Source organism: Haliotis rufescens, unplaced genomic scaffold (assembly GCF_023055435.1).
Source record: "Haliotis rufescens isolate VD_foot unplaced genomic scaffold, xgHalRufe1.0.p SCAF_14, whole genome shotgun sequence".
Taxonomy (NCBI): domain Eukaryota; kingdom Metazoa; phylum Mollusca; class Gastropoda; order Lepetellida; family Haliotidae; genus Haliotis; species Haliotis rufescens.
Window position 1 is genome coordinate 15,363,316 of NW_025963824.1, and position 26,973 is coordinate 15,390,288.

The 26,973-nt window shown below is 44.0% G+C and overlaps 2 protein-coding genes and 1 long non-coding RNA gene across 5 annotated transcripts in view; 2 read left to right on the forward strand and 1 right to left on the reverse strand.

The window, feature by feature from the left end:
• Positions 1-26,973, reverse strand: part of LOC124117926 (probable methyltransferase-like protein 24) — a 54,503-nt gene that overhangs the window by 22,224 nt on the left and 5,306 nt on the right. The window contains exon 2 of one of the 3 annotated variants that reach the window (XM_048395057.1): positions 562-708. The exons of 1 other annotated variant lie outside the window; for it this stretch is intronic. The gene's annotated coding sequence lies outside the window, so the exon portion shown is untranslated. Of the gene's footprint in view, positions 1-561; positions 1,278-26,973 lie in introns of those variants that run through there. One more of the 3 variants, XM_046479938.2, reaches the window with a different exon arrangement.
• On the forward strand, positions 11,848-12,635 carry LOC125379130. The gene is made up of 3 exons (XR_007220593.1): positions 11,848-11,942; positions 12,283-12,343; positions 12,587-12,635. It is a non-coding gene; the product is annotated as an uncharacterized LOC125379130 (long non-coding RNA).
• On the forward strand, positions 25,326-26,950 carry LOC125379201 (basic salivary proline-rich protein 1-like). Its single transcript, XM_048395427.1, has 2 exons — positions 25,326-25,398; positions 26,583-26,950. Exons 1-2 carry the CDS (start codon positions 25,326-25,328, stop codon positions 26,948-26,950), a joined length of 441 nt encoding a protein of 146 aa, XP_048251384.1.

Consider the following 26,973-nt stretch of genomic DNA (forward strand, 5'->3'; position numbering starts at 1 on the left):
ATAGCATCACAGTATACATTGTATATGTATAGAGACTATTGTCATGCGTTGACGGCGTGAAGTCCCATATAACTCCTAATTAGTGCCATAAAGCAATAAAAACGGTTTCGCAGAAATCCGCGGTTTGCAAATCATTCACGAATTATTGGCAACTTATCCGCGGAATATTCGCGGATTATTCGCAATTTTGCTGGAGAACACTATAACTGACTTTTGCGACGTAGTGTTTGAGTGTACATACAGGCCTGATAAACAACACAAAAATTAATTATATCCGAGGTTTTACGAATAAGTGACACTCATAGAGGAAAATTGTTTTTGTTTAATTTCCTTTCCGTTTTGGTCATCTTTAAACACACACACACACACACACACACACACACACACACCTGTCCCTAGTTCACAAAACTGTTGTTCTCTTCTCAGTACGTATATTGATTTAATTATATTGTTCTGATATATGAAGCTGATTAAAATTAGTTTTGAGTATTCCTTTTAAACCACAATTTACGTGTTAAACAAACCAAAGTCCAAATTAATCAAGTACGATAGCGAACATACCTTCAGCGTGGAAGAAGACAGCTTAATTCCTTGTCGAAGTTATGTATCCAGGCCAGACCGGCAAAGCTACAGTGTGGCTCAGCGATTGCGTGGTCACCGAACATGCAAGATGAAAATCAATGTGCGGCGTTGCATTGGGCTTTCAAGCTATTGCCAAAAAAACAATTACAGGTGACATTGTTAACAGTTCATACTTCATAGTTACATAGTTCTTAACAATCAGTGGGCACATCGTGGTATTTGAAGATAAAAATGATAACTTCATACGTCATACTTATATTTGCACAGTAATTGAGTTTATGCTTTCATTGGCAGCTTCAAGATATTGAATGAGATATATTGTCTATGATTAATATCAATGAGAGAACAACAGGAACTACATAGTCGCCTTTTATGGCAAGCATGGGTTGCTGAAGACCTATTCTCCCCCGGATCTTCACAGGTTGTGGTCGATATGTGGAGGCACTGACATGTAGTGGTGATGGTTGTCTGTAGGTGGAGACACTGACATGGTGTGGTGATGATGGTCTGTAGGTGTAGACACTGACATGTAGTGGTGATGGTTGTCTGTAGGTTGAGACACTGACATAGTGTGGTCATGATGGTCTGTAGGTGTAGACACTGACATGGTGTGGTGATCGTGGTCTGTAGGTGTAGACACTGACAAGGTGTGGTGATGATGGTCTGTAGGTGTAGACACTGACATGTAGTGGTGATGGTTGTCTGTAGGTGGAGACACTGACATGGTGTGGTGATGATGGTCTGTAGGTGTAGACACTGACATGTAGTAGTAATGGTGGTCTGTAGGTGGAGACACTGACATGGTGTGGTGGTGGTGGTCTGTAGGTGGAGACACTGACATGTAGTAGTGATGGTGGTCTTTTAGTGGAGACACTGACTGTAGTAGTGATGGTGGTCTGTAGGTGGAGACACGACATGTAGTAGTGATGGTGGTCTTTTAGTGGAGACACTGACATGGTGTAGTGATGGTGGTCTCTAGGTGGAGACACGACATGTAGTAGTGATGGTGGTCTGTAGGTGGAGACACTGACATGGTGTGGTGATGATGCTCTGTAGGTGGAGACACTGACTGTAGTAGTGATAATGGTCTGTAGGTGGAGACACTGACATATAGTAGTGTTGGTGATCTGTAGGTGGAGACACTGACTGTAGTAGTGATGGTGCTCTGTAGGTGGAGACACTGACTGTAGTAGTGATGATGGTATGTAGGTGGAGACACTGACTGTAGTTGTGATGATGGTCTGTAGGTGGAGACGCTGCCATGTAGTAGTGATGGCGGTCTGTAGGTGGAGACACTGACATGTAGTAGTGATGGTGGTCTGTAGGTGGAGACACTGACATGTAGTAGTGATGGTGGTCTGTAGGTGGAGACACTGACAAATAGCAGTGATGGTGGTCTGTAGGTGGAAATACTGACATGAAGTAGTGATGATGACCTGTAGGTAAAGACACTGACATATAGTAGTGATGGTGGTCTGTAGGTGGAGACACTGACATGTAGTAGTGATGGTGATCTGTAGGTGGAGACACTGACATGTAGTAGTGATGGTGATCTGTACGTGGAGACACTGACATGTATTAGTGATGGTGGTCTGTAGATGGAGACACTGACATGTAATAGTGATTGCGGTCTGTAGGTGGAGACACACTGACATGTAGTAGTGATGGCGGTCTGTAGGTGGAGACACTGACATGTAGTAGTGATGGCGTTCTGTAGGTGGAGACACTGACATGTAATTGTGATGGAGGTCTGTAGGTGCAGACACTGACATAGTGTGGTGATTGTGGTCTGTAGGTGCAGACACTGAGAAAGTGTGGTGATGGTGGTCTGTAGGTGGAGACACTGACATAGTGTGGTGACGGTGGTCTGTAGGTGGAGACACTGATTGTAGTAGTGATGGTTGTCTGTAGCCGGAGACACTGACATGTAGTGGTGATGGTTGTCTGTAGGTGGATACACTCACATCTAGTAGTGATGGTGGTCTGAAGGTGCAGACACTAACATAGTGTGGTGACGGTGGTCTCTAGGTGCAGACACTAACATAGTGTGGTGATGGTGGTCTGTAGGTGGAGTCACTGACATGTAGTAGTGATGGCGGTCTGTAGGTGGAGACACTGACATGAAGTAGTGATGGCGGTCTGTAGGTCGAGACACTGACATGTAGTAGTGATGGCGTTCTGTAGGTGGAGACACTGACATGTAATTGTGATGGGGGTCTGTAGGTGCAGACACTGACATAGTGTGGTGATTGTGGTCTGTAGGTGCAGACACTGACAAAGTGTGGTGATGGTGGTCTGTAGGTGGAGACACTGACATAGTGTGGTGACGGTGGTCTGTAGGTGGAGACACTGAGTGTAGTAGTGATGGTTGTCTGTAGGTGGAGACACTGACATGTAGTGGTGATGGTTGTCTGTAGGTGGATACACTCACATCTAGTAGTGATGGTGGTCTGAAGGTGCAGACACTAACATAGTGTGGTGACGGTGGTCTCTAGGTGCAGACACTAACATAGTGTGGTGATGGTGGTCTGTAGGTGGAGTCACTGACATGTAGTAGTGATCGTGGTCTGTAGGTGGAGACATTGAGTGTAGTAGTGATGGTGGTCTGTAGGTGGTTTCACTGACATGTAGTAGTGATGGTTGTCTGTAGGTGGACACACTGAGTGTAGTAGTGATGGTGGTCTGTAGGTGGAGACGCTGCCATGTAGCAGTGATGGCGGTCTGTAGGTGGAGACACTGACATGTAGTAGTGATGGCGGTCTGTAGGTGGAGACACTGACATGTAGTAGTGATGGCGTTCTGTAGGTGGAGACACTGACATGTAATTGTGATGGTGGTCTGTAGGTGCAGACACTGACAAAGTGTGGTGATGGTGGTCTGTAGGTGGAGACACTGACATAGTGTGGTGACGGTGGTCTGTAGGTGGAGACACTGAGTGTAGTAGTGATGGTTGTCTGTAGGTGGAGATACTGACATGTAGTGGTGATGGCGTTCTGTAGGTGGAGACACTGACATGTAATAGTGATGGTGGTCTGTAGGTGCAGACACTGACATAGTGTGGTGATTGTGGTCTGTAGGTCCAGACACTGACAAAGTGTGGTGATGGTGGTCTGTAGGTGGAGACACTGACATAGTGTGGTGACGGTGGTCTGTCGGTGGAGACACTGAGTGTAGTAGTGATGGTTGTCTGTAGGTGGAGACACTGACATGTAGTGGTGATGGTTGTCAGTAAGTGGAGACACTGACATGTAGTAGTGATGGTTGTCTGTAGGTGGAGACACTGACATGTAGTAGTGATGGTAGTCTGTAGGTGGAGACACTGACATGTAGTAGTGATGGTTGTCTGTAGGTGGAGACACTGACATGTAGTGGTGATGGCGTTCTGTAGGTGCAGACACTGACTTAGTGTGGTGATTGTGGTCTGTAGGTGCAGACACTGACAAAGTGTGGTGACGGTGGTCTGTAGGTGGAGACACTGACAAAGTGTGGTGATGGTGGTCTGTAGGTGGAGACACTGACATAGTGTGGTGACGGTGGTCTGTAGGTCGAGACACTGAGTGTAGTAGTGATGGTTGTCTGTAGGTGGAGACACTGACATGTAGTGGTGATGGCGTTCTGTAGGTGGAGACACTGACATGTAATTGTGATGGTGGTCTGTAGGTGCAGACACTGACATAGTGTGGTGATTGTGGTCTGTAGGTGCAGACACTGACAAAGTGTGGTGATGGTGGTCTGTAGGTGGAGACACTGACATGTAGTGGTGATGGTTGTCTGTAGGTGGAGACACTGACATGTAGTGGTGATGGTTGTCTGTAGGTGGATACACTCAAATCTAGTAGTGATGGTGGTCTGTAGGTGCAGACACTAACATAGTGTGGTGACGGTGGTCTGTAGGTGCAGACACTGACAAAGTGTGGTGATGGTGGTCTGTAGGTGGAGACACTGACATAGTGTGGTGACGGTGGTCTGTAGGTCGAGACACTGAGTGTAGTAGTGATAGTTGTCTGTAGGTGGAGACACTGACATGTAGTGGTGATGGCGTTCTGTAGGTGGAGACACTGACATGTAATTGTGATGGTGGTCTGTAGGTGCAGACACTGACATAGTGTTGTGATTGTGGTCTGTAGGTGCAGACACTGACAAAGTGTGGTGATGCTGGTCTGTGGGTGCAGACACTGACAAAGTGTGGTGATGGTGGTCTGTAGGTGGAGACACTGACATAGTGTGGTGACGGTGCTCTGTAGGTGGAGACACTGAGTGTAGTAGTGATGGTTGTCTATAGGTGGAGACACTGACATGTAGTGGTGATGGCGTTCTGTAGGTGGAGACACTGACATGTAATTGTGATGGTGGTCTGTAGGTGCAGACACTGACATAGTGTGGTGACTGTGGTCTGTAGGTGCAGACACTGACAAAGTGTGGTGACGGTGGTCTGTAGGTGGAGACACTGACATAGTGTGGTGACGGTGGTCTGTAGGTGGAGACACTGAGTGTAGTAGTGATGGTTGTCTGTAGGTGGAGACACTGACATGTAGTGGTGATGGTTGTCAGTAGGTGGAGACACTAACATGTAGTAGTGATGGTTGTCTGTAGGTGGAGACACTGACATGTAGTAGTGATGGTAGTCTGTAGGTGGAGACACTGACATGTAGTAGTGATGGTTGTCTGTAGGTGGAGACACTGACATGTAGTGGTGATGGCGTTCTGTAGGTGCAGACACTGACTTAGTGTGGTGATTGTGGTCTGTAGGTGGAGACACTGACAAAGTGTGGTGACGGTGGTCTGTAGGTGGAGACACTGACAAAGTGTGGTGATGTTGGTCTGTAGGTGGAGACACTGACATAGTGTGGTGACGGTGGTCTGTAGGTCGAGACACTGAGTGTAGTAGTGATGGTTGTCTGTAGGTGGAGACACTGACATGTAGTGGTGATGGCGTTCTGTAGGTGGAGACACTGACATGTAATTGTGATGGTGGTCTGTAGGTGCAGACACTGACATAGTGTGGTGATTGTGGTCTGTAGGTGCAGACACTGACAAAGTGTGGTGATGGTGGTCTGTAGGTGGAGACACTGACATAGTGTGGTGACGGTGGTCTGTCGGTGGAGACACTGAGTGTAGTAGTGATGGTTGTCTGTAGGTGGAGACACTGACATGTAGTGGTGATGGTTGTCTGTAGGTGGATACACTCAAATCTAGTAGTGATGGTGGTCTGTAGGTGCAGACACAAACATAGTGTGGTGACGGTGGTCTGTAGGTGCAGACACTGACAAAGTGTGGTGATGGTGGTCTGTAGGTGGAGACACTGACATAGTGTGGTGACGGTGGTCTGTAGGTCGAGACACTGAGTGTAGTAGTGATAGTTGTCTGTAGGTGGAGACACTGACATGTAGTGGTGATGGCGTTCTGTAGGTGGAGACACTGACATGTAATTGTGATGGTGGTCTGTAGGTGCAGACACTGACATAGTGTTGTGATTGTGGTCTGTAGGTGCAGACACTGACAAAGTGTGGTGATGCTGGTCTGTGGGTGCAGACACTGACAAAGTGTGGTGATGGTGGTCTGTAGGTGGATACACTGACATAGTGTGGTGACGGTGGTCTGTAGGTGGAGACACTGAGTGTAGTAGTGATGGTTGTCTGTAGGTGGAGACACTGACATGTAGTGGTGATGGCGTTCTGTAGGTGGAGACACTGACATGTAGTGGTGATGGTTGTCAGTAGGTGGAGACACTAACATGTAGTAGTGATGGTTGTCTGTAGGTGGAGACACTGACATGTAGTAGTGATGGTAGTCTGTAGGTGGAGACACTGACATGTAGTAGTGATGGTTGTCTGTAGGTGGAGACACTGACATGTAGTGGTGATGGCGTTCTGTAGGTGCAGACACTGACTTAGTGTGGTGATTGTGGTCTGTAGGTGGAGACACTGACAAAGTGTGGTGATGGTGGTCTGTAGGTGGAGACACTGACATAGTGTGGTGATGGTGGTCTGTAGGTGGAGACACTGAGTGTAGTAGTGATGGTTGTCTGTAGGTGGAGACACTGACATGTAGTGGTGATGGTTGTCTGTAGGTGGATACACTCACATCTAGTAGTGATGGTGGTCTGTAGGTGCAGGCACTAACATAGTGTTGTGACGGTGGTCTCTAGGTGCAGACACTAACATAGTGTGGTGATGGTGGTCTGTAGGTGGAGTCACTGACATGTAGTAGTGATCGTGGTCTGTAGGTGGAGACATTGAGTGTAGTAGTGATGGTGGTCTGTAGGTGGTTTCACTGACATGTAGTAGTGATGGTTGTCTGTAGGTGGACACACTGAGTGTATTAGTGATGGTGGTCTGTAGGTGGAGACACTGACTGTACTAGTGATGATGGTCTGTAGGTGGAGACGCTGCCATGTAGTAGTGATGGCGGTCTGTAGGTGGAGACACTGACATGTAGTAGTGATGGCGGTCTGTAGGTGGAGACACTGACATGTAGTAGTGATGGCGTTCTGTAGGTGGAGACACTGACATGTAATTGTGATGGTGGTCTGTAGGTGCAGACACTGACATAGTGTGGTGATTGTGGTCTGTAGGTGCAGACACTGACAAAGTGTGGTGATGGTGGTCTGTAGGTGGAGACACTGACATAGTGTGGTGACGGTGGTCTGTAGGTGGAGACACTGAGTGTCGTAGTGATTGTTGTCTGTAGGTGGAGACACTGACATGTAGTGGTGATGGTTGTCTGTAGGTGGATACACTAACATAGTGTGGTGACGGTGGTCTCTAGGTGCAGAAACTAACATAGTGTGGTGATGGTGGTCTGTAGGTGGAGTCACTGACATGTAGTAGTGATCGTGGTCTGTAGGTGGAGACATTGAGTGTAGGAGTGATGGTGGTCTGTAGGTGGAGACACAGACATGTAGTAGTGATGATGGTCTGCAGGTGTAAACACAGACATGTAGTAGTGATGATGATCTGAAAGGTGGAGAAACTGACTTGTTGTGGAGATGGTGGTCTGTAGTCGGAAACACTGACATGTAGTAGTGATGGTGGTCTGCAGGTGGAGACACTCACATGGAGTATTGATGGTGGTCTGTAGTTGGACACCCTGCCTTGTAGTAGTGATGGCGGTCTGTAGGAGGAGTCACTGACATGTTGTAGTGATGGTGATCTGTAGGTGGAGACACTGATATGTTGTAGTGATTGTGATCTGTAGTTGGAGACACTGACATGTAGTAGTGATGGTAATCTGTAGGTGAAGACAATGACATGTTGTAGTGATTGTGGTCTGTAGGTGGAGACACAGACATGTTGAAGTGATGGTGATCTGTAGTTGGAGACACTGACATGTTGTAGTGATGGTGGTCTGTAGGCGGAGACACTCACATGTTGTAGTGATGGTGATCTGCAGGTGGAGACAATGACATGTTGTAGTGATTGTGGTCTGTAGGTGGAGACACTGACATGTAGTGGTGATGGTTGTCTGTAGGTGGATACACTCACATCTAGTAGTGATGGTGGTCTGTAGGTGCAGACACTAACATAGTGTGGTGACGGTGGTCTCTAGGTGCAGACACTTACATAGTGTGGTGATGGTGATCTGTAGGTGGAGTCACTGACATGAAGTAGTGATCGTGGCCTGTAGGTGGAGACATTGAGTGTAGTAGTGATGGTGGTCTGTAGGTGGTTTCACTGACATGTAGTAGTGATGGTGGACAGCAGGTGGAGACACAGACATGTAATAGTGATGATGGTCTGCAGGTGTAAACACAGACATGTAGTAGTGATGATGATCTGAAAGGTGGAGAAACTGACTTGTTGTGGAGATGGTGGTCTGTAGGTGGAAACACTGACATGTATTAGTGATGGTGGTCTGTAGGTGGAAACACTGACATGTAGTAGTGATGGTGGTCTGCAGGTGGAGACACTGACATGGTGTGGTGATGGTGGTCTGTAGTTGGAGACAGGCGTAGCCGTCTATCGAATTCATCCCATAGATGCTCTACCGGGTTCAAATACGGGGATCTGGAGGACCAGGTGAGAACATAAATGTTGTTGTTGTGTAGACAGGCTCTTGCGGTCGAGCGTTGTTCTGCTGGAATACACTGTTGCCGTTGGCTGCAAATGGGAGGACGTGTGGTAGGAGAATTACGTTGATGTATCGTTGAGCCGTAACAATATCACGTCATCACGCTACTTCCACCACACCTGTCCACTTCCTGCACGCTGTTTCCGGCGTAATGTTTTCCCCGACGTCTGTAGACCCTTCTTCCATCCCCTCGACGGAGAAAAATATTGAATCGTCGCTGAACCAGACATCTCTCCATCTCAGTTGAAACCATACCCTGTGCTGACGACATTAATACAGTCGTTGTTCACGATGTTGACTCAATATGACGCGTCGAACAGGACCTCGCAGACCTGCTGCTCTTAAACTGTTTCGTACGGCCTGGTCGGAGATTCTGCGCAGTCCGGGCATGTTGGATGCGGTTAAGGTGGCTGTGGTCGTCCTTTTACGTAGGTGGCGTAGTCGGATGAGGCTATCTTGGGCGGGGATGGTTGGTTACTCTTGGTCGTCCCGACCTTGGCCGATCACGTGTTGACCCATGCTGTTGAAACCGATACCATAGACTTGTGATGGTGCTGGGCGCTACATTGAAAACCCTGGCTACAGCTGATCTGGATTCCCCTTCCTGCAAGCGGCCTATGACGTTGTTTCTTTGCCCTTCTCTTAATCTTGGCATGTTGTTGAACTGTCACCGTTCGATTGACGAAGATGCCAGGCAATCAGAAACCCTGCACTTTAATACCGTTCATAGTGCTGCTGCACGTGCAGTACGTGCAGCTCCATGGCCCTTTTGTTAATGCACTGGGTGCGTTTTTTCGAATCGTACCTGTTTTCCGACCAATGGTTTGTCGTTGTTGTGATCATGTTGATCCGGGAAATCTGTCCCTGACGCTATAAGTCATTGAACCTCTTTATTTTGAGACTCTTGGTCCTCTAATTTTGCTTTTATGGCCAAACATTCCCGTATTGCGTTTCTTTGCTTAAAAAGTATACTACTGTCGCTATAATACCAAGAACTACCTGTTCCCATTTGAAATAAGCCTCTTTGAAATAAGTATTCCAACTTATAAATCATCAGATTCTAGATCCATTAAGTTAACGTTTCTAGACAGTCCTATTGATTATTTTGTCTTCTGCTCAATACTTTGGGTGTTATTCGCATGAACTGGCTGTGGACAGAAAATCTAAATAGTCTCAAATATCAATTCTATTGAATTTCTGTTCTAAACATGTCACTTGCAAGATCAACATTGATATAGATGTATATGACGTATTTTACGCGAACAATTTTTTTATTGATATAAACGTCACCGCCATTTGCCTTTTACGCCCAATAGAATCTGAATTAATAAACCTTCAGGTTGTAGATCCATAAAGCTTAGTCCTATTGAATTTGTTGTCCATGATAATCCTTTTGCTCAATGCGTGTCATAATTATCACCGCCATTTGCCTTTTACGTCCAACGGAATCTGTTTCGGCGATAATCGAGACTGGTTATTCTCTGGCGTTGACGTTCTTTTGTTACAGCTACATGCAGCTATTAAAAAAGTTAGTTGGTTCAGGACGTTGTGAACAGGACTTCAGTTATATCATGATGTGTCAACATAATGTCGGATGAGAGCCCTAACTGACACAGGCCGTAGTGTACGCTTTGTTGTTGTACGGGTTTTGTTACAACCAGGTAATTATAATCGGGACAAATCAGGGATTCGAACCCACGACCATTGGAATCTCTGCATAACGATTTGGAGCGCCTCAGACGAGTGAACCGTTCATGCACCCTCAACCGATGGAACAAAGTATGTAAGAAATAAAGATAAACGCATGATGTACATTGCTAGTTGTTCTGTATTATCAACCATAGAAAGCTAAAATACCACAATACCATTCCATATTCTCCAACATACTTCAATACTATTCCACATTCTCAAACATACTGCAATATCATCAATATTCTCAAAAACCATGATTATACTACTGTCGACATAATACCATGTACTAACTGTTCCGATTTGAAATAAGCCTCTCTGAAATAGGTTGATAAAACTTCAGGTTCTAGTACCCATAAAGCTTACGTTTATTGATAGTCCTTTTGTTGCTTTTGTCAATAATTAATCTCTTGCTCAATATTTTGTGTGCTGCAGGTACCAGGTGTGCACCTATAATCTGACAATAAAGTAAACCTACAGGTTCTAGATCCATAAATCTTACGTTTATTGATTTTCCTATTGTTGTTTTTGTCAATAATAAATCTCCTGCTCAATACTTTGCGTGTGTCCCGCATGAACCAGCTGTGCACATATAATCTAACAATAAATTTAACATACAGGTTCTAGATCCAGACAGACAGACAGACAGACAGATAGACAGACGGACGGACGGACGGACGAAAAGACAGACAGACAAACAGACGGACGGACGGACGGGCGGGCGGATGAACAGACAGACAGACTTTATTTTTGTACTTTAGGCCCTAGGCCCATAATACAATCAAGATGGATAAAATAATTACATTGTTTGGAATAATATATGATGTTAACTAAGAGCTAGGTTGCACCTGATTTATTTCAGACAGACAGACTTTACTTTTGTACTTTAGGCCCTAGGCCAATAATACAATCAAAATGGATAAAATAATTACATTGTTTGGAATTGTTTGTTGAGGGTTTTATTATAAAGTACACAGGTAGTTGTAACAACGGGACATGACTCAGACTTTGTGTATGTAAATTACATAGCATTTTCAAGCTCAAGTCATAAGTTTGCTAAATGCTACTTGGAGAATGAAGAGCATGAAAGAAGCATGACCAAAGGACTACTAACGTGCGCATGCGCTTGACCTTATGATATTACGCATGCGCACGGACAGCGTCTAAAACGCGAGAACACGAGAACGCGAGATCGCGAGAAAATGAAATGTCGCATTCTCGCGTTCGCGCGATTTCGTGTTTTTGTGGCCTAATTTGACAAGTCGAGATTGCGAGATTGCGAGATTTTGCATCATGTCCAAATGTCGCATTCTCGCGTTGTCGACTTTTGACAAAAAGTGCTATGTACCAAAAACACGAGAATGAGAGATCGCGAGAATGCGAGATTTTGGCCAAATCTCGCGTTCTCGCGATCTCGCATTCTCGTGTTTTGGGCATTTTTACCTCGTTTCCAAAGGTCGAGATCGCGAGAATGCGAGATCGCGAGAATGTCCCTTACAGTATTCCATAGTTTTACAAGGATTCTGTGTTTGAACAGTTTTTCAGTGCGACGAATGAGAATGCAGTCTACAAGTGAACGAGCGATCACAACAACAACAAAGGTGAGTGGCATGACGTATCTCTTTCTTTTTTTTTAAATTTAATTTTCTGATCGCAATCCGAATTGCAGTTTGTCGGTTTGTCGTTGGTCCTTATATTTCGCTCAATTTGAATAAAATTTATTTCCATATTCATGTTTGTTTTCTTGTTTTACACATCTTAATTTAAATTTTAGTAACTGTAATAATTATTTATTTATTAATTGATGTAATAAAGAACTGATTTAATTTATTATGCAATTCTTAATAGCAGTGTATTGTAAATATGTTATCACAACTTGTATATTTGCAGAACTTGAATTTACGATCTTTCCGTCCTTTTACAATCTTTCCCTCCTTTCAGATCAATCTGTGATATCTTCTCTGTGATGTCATTCTTATAGTAGCTGTGGTTCAATGTTCAGGTAATGTGATAAATTACTATTTAAAACTTGAATACTTAATTTTTGTTTCAAATCCTGAAAAAGAACAAAATAAATCAAATATTTGTGTTTTTACCTGTGTTAACGAGTTTACATGCGTTAACATGTTTACCTGTGTTAACGAGTTTACCTAAGAGGCTGTAAGTGTATCATAAGTAATATGTGACATCAGTATAGAAAACAAAGTCAGTACCAAGAGTTGTAAACTTGTTTATTTGTTTACAGATGTGCATGAAGAGAATTTACCTGTAACACCTTGGATTACCTGTGCCGTCCAAGATGACAAGACCACTGTGTTATGTTTACCTTGTATCTGTGATTTATTTTTGTGATTTTTAATACAGTTTGAGCCAAAATTCATTGTCTGTTTTCATTTTTTCAGTGTTTTCAAGTTATATTTCACTTGTAAACACCTGTAATTAGAAAATAACAAAGGTTAGAGACAATAACAACAAAGAATATTACAGTATACTTAATCCTCTTTACAATGGTATATGATAAATGTATATTAAAAGCAAGTTTCTGGTAGAAAAAGTGCATCAAAAATGATAGTGTGATTTTCCAATAATACTGCCAGGGAGGCCAGTGTGCAGGCCTTGTCAGTGTCAGGGACTGCAGGGTTTCAAGGGACATAACTCTGGGGCAGCCAGGGATCAAAGAGTTAAAGTAGGTTTCCCTCTTTTACCCCCTTTTTCTTTAAAAATAACTTATTACCTATATATTATATTAAAAACATCAGCTTAACTGATCTTATATTACATTACTAGCGCTATACCCTTTATCACCTCCTCATAGTATTATAGACTGGGCCTCGCAACAGCTATCTTCTACCACTAAGCTTCTTCTCCCATTAAACCCTCTTTACTATCTTCTTTTCTACCCTTACCCCCTCTAATTTACAGTTTTTTGGGCCAGCCGATTACTCTTTATTCCCAATTATTATTTTTTTATTTAACCCGTCTGCCCCCGACTGTGAAATAGCCAACGGCTGAAGCGGTCGTAAAATCACTAAAATCTCTCTCTACAGTCGTGATTACATATGAAACAAACATTGAAGAGCTAACGAGTCCAGCTCAAATAGCAGGAAAAATGGGATAATCCTTGGTGACGTTATTGCCCACAGTCCTCTATGTGAAGGAATGATTCATGCAAATACGGCAAAATGGTAGAGAAATGGGTTGAAGACGACAGTCTCATAACTCTGAACAACGGCAGTCACACACGTTATGACTAAGTCCACAATATGTGGAGTTCAATTGATCTCACAATTGTCACAACAACCTCTCCTCACATTGCCAATGGCAAGTCCATGATGGCACTTGGGGTAGCGATAACCTTTCTATACTCACCTACATAGGTAGCCCACCACAGTTAGAGGAACAACCCAATCCTCAGCCCACATGGGACAATGCAAAGGCTGATTGGCCTAAATTCAGGAAGGAATGTACATCATTCAAATCCTTAGAAATTGAAATGGATAATCCTGATCTTTTTTTGCCAAAATCTCACCTCAGCAATTATAACCACAGCTGAAAATTCAATTTGAAAAAAAACCCAGAAAACTGGCAAAACTCCGGTACCATGGTTGAACAGGGAAATAGCAAAAGCTAAGGGATAAATCAGCCGTCGCCCTAGACCGAGCAGCCAGGACAAAAGTAAGACAGCTCATAGATGATTCTAAAAAAAGAGTCATGGCAGACCTTCCGCAAATCTCTAAACGAAAAAAACAAATGCTAAAACAGTCTGGAGCAAAATACACGCAATCAGGAGTAAGCGTTAACCCACAAAAATTCCCAAGTCAGCCAACGCACATACAGTGAAAGAAAAGGCCAACATTCTAGACGAGCACTTCTCATCTGTCACCAGCAACACAAATTGCAGCGAAGAATTCAAACAGAAAAAAATTACTTATGCTTAAGGTATCAAAACAGCCGCGAAGCAAGCATCTTGTATACAATATACCATTTACTGTGACAGAGTTTGAGGATGCGATTCAACATTGAAAAGGCACAGCATCTGGTCTTGACACAACCAGTTACGATATATTGAAAAACCTACCTGATCAAACCAAAAGCTTACTCACTGAGTTGTATAACACGATATGGTCCAAAGCACAAGTTCCAAAAGCATGGAAACATGCTGCAGTTCTCTCGCTGCTAAAGCAAGGGAAAGACGAAGCCCTACCAAACTCTTATCGACCGATCTCAGTCACCTCAAAAATGTGCAAAGCCATGAAGGCCATGGTTATAAAAAAGGCTCATGCATCACCCTGAAACTGGCAGCCACATCAAGTCTGACCAAAGTGGCTTCAGGAAGGGACACTCATATCTAGATCATATTCTAAGACTGAAAAATGAAATAAAAAAAGCTGAATTAAACAGAAAACACCTAGCCACGGTATTTCTGGACTTCAGCAAAGCCTTCGACATGGTATGGCATGACGGACCCCTCGCAAAACTAGCAAAAAATGAAGTAGAAGGGAACATGGCAAACCTCATGGACAACTTCCTGCAAGACAGGTCACTATCAATTTAAATAGGGAACAATCAATCTGATCCTATGGCACGCCACTAGGCAGCATTATAAGCCCAATCCTGTTCAACATCATGATCAATGATCTTTTTGATCATGTCAACTCTCCTACTCAAACTCCAAAATTCGCTGATGACGGAACAACATGGGTAAAGCACAGTGATATTTCACAAATCCGAAAAAAGACAATGGTGCAATACATGGGGGTTTACCCTTACAAGTGAAAAAACTGTTGGAGTTCTATTCAAACGAATCGGGGGACACTCAGCTGGACCTCTAAAAATTACTTATCAGATCAGCCTTTCACTCAGCATCAAACACTGTCTTGACAGAATACAAAGCCCTAATGCTTGCCACAGGTGCAGCAACGGGCACTTCATTAGAAGCACACCCAAAGGAAATGGGAGAACTCGCATTGAAACTAAGAATAGAGCAGGCAATACTATCGTTCTGTGGACGAACATCAACCCTTTGGTTAAAACGATATGGCAAGGCAAAAACACCCGAAATGAAGCCCTAGCTCGGAAAAAATCCCTTACTAAAGCCATCTCGGATATTATTCGAGAACTCATCCAAAGTCACAATTGTGATGACATTCAGCCACCAGAAAGTCATTACAAAGAGTAACACCCACCCTGGTCTTTAAAAACTCCCAAAGTTGACACTGCTTTAACATCAGAAGTCACTAAAAATGAAAACCCAACCCTTCTACGATCAGTAGCTATCACTAAAATTCAAATTACCTGGGACAGCTGGGCCAATATATACACTGATGGATCCAAGAATCCTATCAACAACAATGCTGTTATGGGATCCATATCCACAGCTCCAAACCCCAAGCTCATTCGGTTCGCCTGCCTGATGGTCAGTCAGGAAACACTGCTTAATTGGAGGTAATTCATCATGCACTCAAACTCATACCGGAACTTCCAGAAGCAAAGGCAGTCGTCCTATCAGACTCGCTAAGTGCACTTCAAAGCCATCAGCGACAGGAACTCAAACTCCAGGGCAAACACAGTCAATAATATTCTATTCGAATATACAAAACTATTGGACCAAAGGCAACATGTGGAGCTGTGTTAGATCCGCTCTCACATAAATATTCATGGAAATGAAAAAGCAGACAAACTGGCGAAGCTAGCCCTAGACAAAGCGGAGATACAGTCTATTCCCTTTAGTAAACTAGAGATAAAAAGCAAAATCAAGGGTTCTATAGCCCAAAGATGGCACGCCCAGTGGGGGGCAAGTAAGATCCGGATATGGCTATACAAAATTCAACCCAAGATCAAACAAAAGCCAAACTCATACTCAAATGAAAGGAAAATTGAAATTACCATCTCGCGCCGTAGACTAGGTCACAAAAAGCACCATGACAAGGTTTGTTCATCTTGCAATCAGGCTGAATCCATTGCTTACTTGTTACTGGAATGTCAAGACCATGCCCCAGCCCGGGCTTGGTTAAAACAAGAACTGCAGTTAGATGCGCTATATGTCATCGATCTCCTAAAGCCAAGAGATGCAATAGCGAAGGCCAAACTAACTCTATTTCTGAGAAATGGACAGCTACTCGAATGTATATAAACAGAGCAGCCAAAGATAAAAAACGAAAATTTATCAATATACGAAAATAGAAATCATATTAATACGAAAACAGAAATTATGTGAATACCAAACTCACATTAGATATGTGTACCCTACTCACTCACAGGAGTCCCAAAGAGGGACAGGTCAGCCGAAATTGCTTAGGCAGAAGGCGACCTCTTAAACACTTACTTACAACAGTCGTGATGTTAAAGATGTTTTAACCACCCGGGCCAAGTCGATCCGACGGGTAGAATGAAAAGCAGGATGCAAGAGGATGTACTGCTCGTAAAAATCCCAAGTACAGTACAGAAACTGAAGTAGTTTGTGCAGGTTTACCTGTCTAGGGTGTTCTGTATGCTTACAAATCATCACGTCATACTGTATTTAAATATTTTTTTCTTATTCTAATACTGCTAATGTTTGTCAATGGCCAGTGATAGTATGTTTTTTTATGGAATAGTATTTTTCATACCAATATTGACTTTATGTTGTGACTTTATTTCATATTTGTGAGGGACACTATCATGGCTTACAAAAGTATACTGGAAGCATTTGAGGACAGATATGGTAACGGAAGTTAAAAAGACAATATTTTGGTTTTGTTAATTAGCCTCAACAAATGCATAAGTTATTGATGAAATGGTAGGCTACTGACTACCACTAAAAGCTTGGGACAGCTAATTAAGGGCAAATGGTTGATTCATTATGCAGCACTTATGCTAAAATGTTTTTCTACTTAAATTCAGTGTAATTGAAAACTCAAATTAGCGTAGTGTAAGACGATGCTTGAACTTGGAAACCAAACAGTAATGGTATCAACTCAAGTGTGGGTGAAGGAAGGTGTTTTTCTTGCAAAAAAACATTGACATGTGCATATGTTAAAAACGAAAACCTAGGTGGTACCTCAGATTTAAGTACATCTACTATTTTAGTAACAGTTCCACGATTGATCTAATGTTCAATATTGAAACGCACTTCAAATGAACATATACACTCTTCAAAAATAGAAACGCACAGGTAGATGTTTAGTAAATTTATTGTACCTAATAAAGTCGATATGTTGAATTTAATATCATAGATACAAATATGAAATTTTGGAGCTCGATAGTCACATGTTGTCGTTGTACAAAGGCATTGAAAACTGTTACATAAGGCCACAAGGTTGCGCTGAACTCAGTATCTCGTGTGACTGCCCCGGGCAGAAATCACGGCTCTGCATCTCCTCTGCACTGACTGGATAAGTGTACGAATTCCATCCTGCAGAATTCTGCGCCGTTCTGCTTGTTATGCGTTGGCCAGTTGTGGGAGAGGCTGCGGTTTGTTCTGACGTTGACGTCAATCGAGTTCATTCTAGAGGTGTTCGATTGGGTTGCGATCTGGAGATCTCGACGGCCAGGGCAAGCCGTTCTTTTTGGCATTATGAAGGCAGTCTACTGTGACACGAGCGTTGTCCTGTTGAAACAGCTCCCTCTGGTGGCCAATGGTTGGAAGAAGGTGAGATTGAAGAATTTGATTCATGTAGTGATTTGCAGTCAAATTTCCCTGAACCACAACCAAGTCAGATCTCGTGGTGTAGGATATGGCCCCCCACACCATGACACTACCGCCACCGAAATTGTCGAGTTCACCTACACAATGTGGGGCAACACGCTCATTTCGACGATGATAAACACGTTGTCTTCCATCTCGCCGGTGAAGAACAAATCGTTATTCATTGCTAAACCACACTCGTCTCCAGTTTCTAAAATTCCAAGAGTGTAAGGTATGGCAATAATGCAAGCGTCGCTCTCGTTGGATATGTTACCAAACAGGGACGATAACTGGTCTTCTGGGTCGGAGACAGCCTTGCGAACATGGTTCCTGTCAGGCGGGTCCGATATCCTCCTCAAACCAGGAATGAGTCCTGCAGTCTCCGTAGCTGTGGCATTGCAATGGCGTAGGTGGAACAGCAGAATGTAGCGATCATGCGCAGGGGAGGTAACTCTTGGTCGGCCCGTTCTCGGACGGTCTGCAGTGGAATTGAACTGTGTGTATCAGTCGCAAATGGCGCTATTGTGGACGTTAAAGTTGCGTGCAACAGAAGACTGCGAGTGGAGACACTGACATGTAGTAGTGATGGTGGTCTGTAGGTGGAGACACTTACATGTGGTAGTTATGATGGTCTGTAGATGGAGACACTGACATGGTGTGGTGATGGTAGTCTGTAGGTGGAGACACTGACATGTAGTAGTGATGGTGGTCTGTAGGTGGAGACACTTACATGTGGTAGTTATGGTGGTCTGTAGGTGGAGACACTGACATGTAGTAGTGATGGTGGTCTGTAGGTGGAGACACTGACATGTAGTAGTGATGGTGGTCTGTAGGTTGAGACACTGACATGTAGTAGTGATGGTGGTCTGTAGGTTGAGACACTGACATATAGTAGTGATGGTGGTCTGTATGTGGAGACACTGACATGTAGTAGTGATGGTGGTCTGTAGATGGAGACACTGACATGGTGTGGTGATGGTGGGCTGCAGGTGGAGACACTGACATGTAGTAGTGATGGTGGTCTGTAGGTGGAGACACTGACATGTAGTAGTGATGGTGGTCTGTAGGTGGAGACACTGACATGTAGTAGTGATGGTGGTCTGTAGGAGGAGACACTGACATGGTGTAGTGATGGCAGTCTGTAGGTGGAGACACTGACAGGTGGTACTGATGGTGGTCTCTAGCTGGAGACACTGACATGTAGTAGTGATGGTGGTCTGTAGGTGGAGACACTGACATGTAGTAGTGATGGTGGTCTGTAGGTGGAGACACTGACATGTAGTAGTGATGGTGGTCTGTAGGTGGAGACACTGACATGTAGTAGTGATGGTGGTCTGTAGGTGGAGACACTGACATGTAGTAGTGATGGTGGTCTGTAGGTGGAGACACTGAAATGTAGTAGCGATGGTGGTCTGTAGGTGGAGACACAGACATGGTGTGGTGATGGTGGTCTGTAGGTGGAAACACTGACATGTAGTAGTGATGGTGGTCTGTAGGTGGAGACACTGACATGTAGTAGTGATGGTGGTCTGTAGGTGGAGACACTGACATGTAGTAGTCACTGTGGTCTGTAGGTGGAGACACTGACATGTAGTAGTGATGGTGGTCTGTAGGTGGAGACACTAACATATAGTAGTGATGGTGGTCTGTAGGTGGAGACACTGACATGTAGTAGTGATGGTGGTCTGTAGGTGGAGACACTGACATGTAGTAGTTATGGTGGTCTGTAGGTGGAGACACTGACATGTAGTAGTGACGGTGGCCTGTAGGTGGAGACACTGACATGTGGTATTGATGGTGGTCTGTAGATGGAGACACTGACATGGTGTGGTGATGGTGGTCTGTAGGTGGAGACACTGACATGTAGTTGTGATCACAGTCTGTAGGTGGAGACACTGACATGTAGTAGTGATGGTGGTCTGTAGGTGGAGACACTGACATGTAGTAGTGATGGTGGTCTCTAGGTTGAGACACTGACATGTAGTAGTGATGGTGATCTGTATGTGGAGACACTGACATGTTGTAGTGGTGGTGGTCTGTAGATGGAGACACTGACATGGTGTGGTGATGGTAGTCTGCAGGTGGAGACACTGACATGTAGTAGTGATGGTGGTATGTAGGTGGAGACACTGACATGTAGTAGTGATGGTGGTCTGTAGGTGGAGACACAGACATGTAGTGGTGATGGTAGTCTGTAGGTGGAGACACTGACAGGTGGTACTGATGGTGGTCTGTAGCTGAAGACACTGACATGTAGTAGTGATGGTGGTCTGTAGGTGGAGACACTGACATGTAGTAGTGATGGTGGTCTGTAGGTGGAGACACTGACATGTGGTAGTGATGGTGGTCTGTAGTTCGAGACACTGACATGTAGTAGTGATGGTTGCCTGTAGGTGGAGACACTGATATGTAGTAGTGATGGTGGTCTGTAGGTGGAGACACTGACATATGGTGGTGATGGTGGTCTGTAGGTGGAGACACTGACATGTAGTGGTGATGGTGGTCTGTAGGTGGAGACACTGACTTGGTCTTGTGATGGTTGTCTGTAGGTGGAGACACTGACATGTAGTGGTGATGGTGGTCTGTAGGTGGAGACACTGACATGTGGTAGTGATGGTGGTCTGTAGTTCGAGACACTGACATGTAGTAGTGATGGTTGCCTGTAGGTGGAGACACTGATATGTAGTAGTGATGGTGGTCTGTAGGTGGAGACACTGACATATGGTGGTGATGGTGGTCTGTAGGTGGAGACACTGACATGTAGTGGTGATGGTGGTCTGTAGGTGGAGACACTGACATGGTGTGGTGATGGTGGTCTGTAGGTGGAGACACTGACATGTAGTGGTGATGGTGGTCTGTAGGTGGAGACACTGACTTGGTGTTGTGATGGTGGTCTGTAGGTGGAGACACTGACGTGTAGTAGTGATGGTGGTCTGTAGGTGGAGACACTGACATGTGGTAGTGATGGTGGTCTGTAGTTCGAGACACTGACATGTAGTAGTGATGGTTGCCTGTAGGTGGAGACACTGATATGTAGTAGTGATGGTGGTCTGTAGGTGGAGACACTGACATATGGTGGTGATGGTGGTCTGTAGGTGGAGACACTGACATGTAGTGGTGATGGTGGTCTGTAGGTGGAGACACTGACATGGTGTGGTGATGGTGGTCTGTAGGTGGAGACACTGACATGTAGTGGTGATGGTGGTCTGTAGGTGGAGACACTGACTTGGTGTTGTGATGGTGGTCTGTAGGTGGAGACACTGACGTGTAGTAGTGATGGTGGTCTGTAGGTGGAGACACTGACTTGGTGTTGTGACGGTGGTCTGTAGGTGGAGACACTGACATTTAGTGGTGATGGTTGTCTGTAGGTGGAGACACTGACATCTAGTGGTGATGGTGGTCTGTAGGTGGAAACACTGATATGGTGTTGTGATGGTAGTCTGTAGGTGGAGACACTGACAGGTGGTAGTGATGGTGGTCTGTATGTGCTGACACTGACCTGATGTTGTGATGGTTGTCTGTAGGTGGAGACACTGACATGGTGTTGTGATGGTGGTCTGTAGGTGGAGGCACTGACATGTAGTAGTGATGGTGGTCTGTAGGTGGAGACACTGACATGTAGTAGTGATGGTGGTCTGTAGGTGGAGACACTGACATGTAGTGGTGATGGTGGTCTGTAGGTGGAGACACTGACTTGGTGTTGTGATGGTGGTCTGTAGGTGGAGACACTGACATGTAGTGGTGATGGTGGTCTGTAGGTGGAGACACTGACTTGGTGTTGTGACGGTGGTCTATAGGTGGAAACACTGACATGTAGTGGTGATGGTTGTCTGTAGGTGGAGAAACTGACATCTAGTGGTGATGGTGGTCTGTAGGTGGAAACACTGATATGGTGTTGTGATGGTAGTCTGTAGGTGGAGACACTGACAGGTGGTAGTGATTGTGGTCTGTATGTGCTGACACTGACCTGATGTTGTGATGGTTGTCTGTAGGTGGAGACACTGACATGGTGTTGTGATGGTGGTCTGTAGGTGGAGACACTGACATGGTGTGGTGATGGTGGTCTGTAGGTGGAGACACTGACATGTAGTGGTGATGGTGGTCTGTAGGTGGAGACACTGACTTGGTGTTGTGATGGTTGTCTGTAGGTGGAGACAGGCGTAGCCGTCTATCCAATTCATCCTATAGATGCTCTATCGGGTTGAAATCTGGGTTTCTGGAGGGCCAGGGGAGAACACCAACGTTGTTGTTGTGTAGACAGGCTCTTGCGGTCCAGCGTTGTTCTGCTGGAATACACCATTGCCGTTGGCTGCAAATGGGAGGACGTGTGGTAGGAGAATTACGTTGATGTATCGTTGAGCCGTAACATTATCACGTCATCACGCTACTTCCACCACACCTGTCCACTTCCTGCATGATGTTTCTGGCGTAATGTTCTCCCCGACGTCTGTAGACCTGTGTTCTTCCATCCTCTCGACGGAGAAGAAATATTCATTCGTCGCTGAACCAGACATCTCTCCATCGCAGTTGAAGCCATACCCTGGGCTGACGACACCAATGTAGTCGTTGTTCACGATGTCGACTCAATATGACGCGTCGAACAGGACCTCGTAGACCTGCTGCTCTTAAACTGTTTCGTACGGTCTGGTAGGAGATTCTGCGCAGTCCGGGCATGTTAGATGCGGTTAAGGTGGCTGTAGTCGTCCTTTTACGTAGGTGGCGTAGTCGGATGAGGCTATCTTGGGCGAGGATGGTTGGTTACTCTTGGTCGTCCCGACCTTGGTCGATCACGTGTTATCCCATGCTGTTGACACCGATACCATAGACTTGTGATGGTGCTGGGCGCTACATTGAAAACCCTGGCTACAGCTGATCTGGATTCCTCTTCCTGCAAGCGGCCTTAACGTTGTTTCTGTGCCCTTCTCTTAATCTTGGCATGTTGTTGAACTGTCACCGTTCGATTGACGAAGATGCCAGGCAATCAGAAACCCTGTACTTTTATACCGTTCATAGTGCTGCTGCACGTGCAGTACGTGCAGCTCCATGGCCCTTTTGTTAATGCACTGGGTGCGTTTTTCCGAATCGTACCTGTTTTCCGACCAATGGTTTGTCGTTGTTGTGATCATGTTGCTCCGGGAAATCTGTCCCTGACACTATAAGTCATTGAACCTCTTTATTTTGATACTCTTGGTCCTCTAATTTTGCTTTTATGGCCAAACATTTCGGTATTGCATTTCTTTCTTTGAAGAGTATACTACTGTCGCTATAATACCAAGAACTACCTGTTCCCATCTGAAATAAGCCTCTCTGAAATAAGAATTTTAATTTATAAAGCATCAGATTCTAGATCCATTATGTTAACGTTTCTAGATAGTCCTATTGATTGTTTTGTCAAAAATAATATTTCTCCTCAATACTTTGGGTGTTTCCCGTATGCACTGGCTGTGCACAGAAATTCTCACAATGAATTAAGGTTTCTCTAAAAAGTACTGTATCATTTTATACTAATTTGATTTACGTATATTATGTTATCAAATAGTCTCAAATCTAAATTCTATTGATTTTCTGTTTCAAACATGTCACTTGCTTCATGGTTCTGGTCTGTACCGTACACACTTTACTTGATCCAAGATCACCATTAATGCAGATGTCCCGCATGTACGGGTGTATGTGACCTAGTTTTCGCAAACAGCTTGCGTCATCAATGCTTTTGAGTCATACATTGATATAATCGTCACCGGCATTTGCCTTTTACGCCCCATGGAATCTGAATTAATAAACCTTTAGGTTCTTGATCCACAAAACTTAGTCGTATTGAGTTTTTTTTCATGATAATCCTTTTGCTCAATACGTGTCATAATTGTCACCGCCATTTGCCTTTGACGTCCAACGGAATCTGTTTCGGCGATAATCGAGACTGGTTTTTCTCTGGCGTTGCCGTTATTTTGTTACAGCTACATGCAGCTTTTAAAAAAGTTAGTTGGTTCAGGACGTTGTGAACAGGACTTCAGTTATACCATGACGTGTCAATATAATGTCGGATGAGAGCCCTAACTGACACAGGCCGTAGTGTACGCTTTGTTGTTGTACGGGTTTTGTTACAACCAGGTAATTATAATCGGGACAAATCAGGGATTCGAACCCACGTGCATTGGAATCTCTGCATAACGATTTGCAGCGCCTTACACGAGTGAACCGTCCATGCACACTCAACCGATGGAACAATTAAAGTATGTAAGAAATAAAGACAAACGCATGATATACATTGCTAGTCGTTCTGTATTATCAACCATGAAAAGGTAAAGTACAACAATACCATTCCATATGCTCCAACACACTACAATACTATTCCACATTCTCCAACATACTGCAATATCATGCATATTCTCCAGCATCAAAAACCATGATTATTCTACTGTCGACATAATACCATGTACTAACTGTTCCGATTTGAAATAAGCCTCTCTGAAATAGGTATTTTAATTGATAAACCTTCAGGTCCTAGTACCCATAAAGCTTACGTTTATTGCTAGTCGTATTGATGTTTTTGTCATTAATAATTCTCTTGTTCAATACTTTGGGTGTGTCCCGCATGAACCAGCTGTGCACATATGATCTAACAATGAATTTAACCGAAAGGTTCTAGATCCATAAAGAGAGACAGACAGACAGACAGACAGACAGTCAGACAGACGGACGGACGGGAGGACGAATGAACAGACAGACAGACAGACTTTATTTTTGTACTTTAGGCCCTAGGCCCATAATACAATCAAGATGGATAAAATAATTACATTGTTTGGAATAATGTATGATGTTAACTGAGAGCTAGGTTGCCCCTAATTTATTATCTGCTGTATGATCGAGCTAATAGATCCATCTATAGAGAGAGCTGTATATCATTGATCGTGTTGCATAATGTTATGATACCAGACTACAATGTGATTACTCCTTGTACAGTTAAACAAATACTGTAAATCTCATTATGCATTTATCATTGATGTAGACTGAGACTTGAAAACATAACTATGTCAGTTAGATGGCATTTATAGTGTTTAGAGAATAAGTAGTAATATTATGATTGTAATGGTGATGTTTTAGCATTCTCCGTAATGTAATCATAAAATTTGCAGAATGTCTTCTTCATCTTTTGCACCATGTGTACTTATTGTCTGGAATATTATTTGACTCTGACTTGTTTAATTTCTGTGACTGTAGGTGCATAGCCATAGAGGCTTCACACTGACTGTTTTGCACCATTCTGATACAATAGATGCTCCCTTGAGTATTTGTTTTTACTGCACGCGAGTGAGCCGCGATGGTCAGAGAGTTTGAGAAGTGCGGAAATTTAACTATTGAGATGTGTTACATGGCCGAGATCCACTCTTCAGGTACAGAAAACATAAATATGAGACAATATTAAGATTTATAGGCATTTCATAAGCTGTTGTCAGTCAATTTCTTACATTTATTGGAAAGTTGAATTATTTAGCCACCTGCCATACTGTATCCTATTTTCGTTGTAGAGGTGCGCGTTATCGCAGGAAAATCTTCATATATAGCAAGTTTTATGTCATAAAACCTGTGTTATTGAGATTATTAATTGTGTTAGACACTATCTACTGCCAACATGGTCAGTGTTAATGCTTTATTTTTATATTAGTGTGTAAACATAACATTATCAAAGTTGCATGTAGCAAGGGAGCAGCCATTGTATTACAGTGTAAGGTATCATGCTATTGCTGTGTTGCAATTATATTATAAAAGAGTACTTCAGCATGTTTAATTACATGTATTGTCATGACAGTGAATGAAGGATACATTTAATTACATTGCATCATTCTGTAATTTTCAGAACCCTTGAAAAGTAAATTCCGTGTTAGAAGAAATCTCGGCTTTGTGATCTCTGTATGATTCTTTCTAATAATTCCTACCATAATGTACAAACTGAATAAATAAATGAGTATCTGAAAAAGAAACCAAAAAAAGCCTTGTAACATGAATTAGGACAACGATGTTGAGTGCAAATAGTGATGCTACCAAGACACTTGGATATTCTTATAGTTATCACGTTTATACAATCATGTGACCTGTAATGGGTGGCGAGTACTAAGATCTGATTTTAATGAAATTGTGAATTTATTGAATAGTGTCATTCCATGCCAAAGCCTTTCGCAAATATACAGCAACAGTCAACTGTCATAACAATTTACAAAGGGTTCTGGGAACATTTCTTAGCGCAGGGAAATCAAGCAGTAGTCTGAAATTATCAGTAACATAATCTTATATTGATAATTTCTTCATATCTAACCAGGATAATGTATTAAGATTTTCTTATTAATGTTGGTTTTCATTTTGCTTTGAAAAATACAGCAGCATACGAAAGTCGTGGATTGTAGACAGGAACTTATTTGATTTGACAAGTTTTCACTTGGAAGTCGTTGGTATTGATGCTGTACTACTGTGACCATCGCAAAGCAAAATATTTCAGGCAAATGTCAACAAAACGGACAAATATTCAAATCACGAATATAATTATTCGTAACATAATTTGGTTCTGAACATCACCCCCAAGTGCCAGCCCCCCGGGGCACCATCACCCCCAAGCGCCAGCCCCCTGGGACACCATCACCCCCAAGCCCCAGCCCCCTGGGGCACCATCACCCCCAAGCGCCAGTCCCCTGGGACACCATCACCCCCAAGCGCCAGCCCCCTGGGGCACCATCACCCCCAAGCGCCAGCCCCCCGGGGCACCATCACCCCCAAGCGCCAGCCCCCTGGGACACCATCACCCCCAAGCGCCAGCCCCCTGGGACACCATCACCCCAAAGTGCCACCCCCCTGGGGCACCATCACCCCAAAACGCCACCCCCCTGGGGCACCATCACCCCAAAGCGAACAAAATCTCAACTCAACCCCAAATCATCAACTACAAAAACATAAACAACCGCACACCTATCCCGGGC

Bases quoted from the DNA above. Each gene is read 5' to 3' on its own strand.
- LOC125379201 (XM_048395427.1), top strand. From the start codon at position 25,326: ATGGTCAGAGAGTTTGAGAAGTGCGGAAATTTAACTATTGAGATGTGT. The intron at 25,399-26,582 runs GTACAGAAAACA...ATCACCCCCAAG, and splicing joins GGCCGAGATCCACTCTTCAG to TGCCAGCCCCCCGGGGCACC.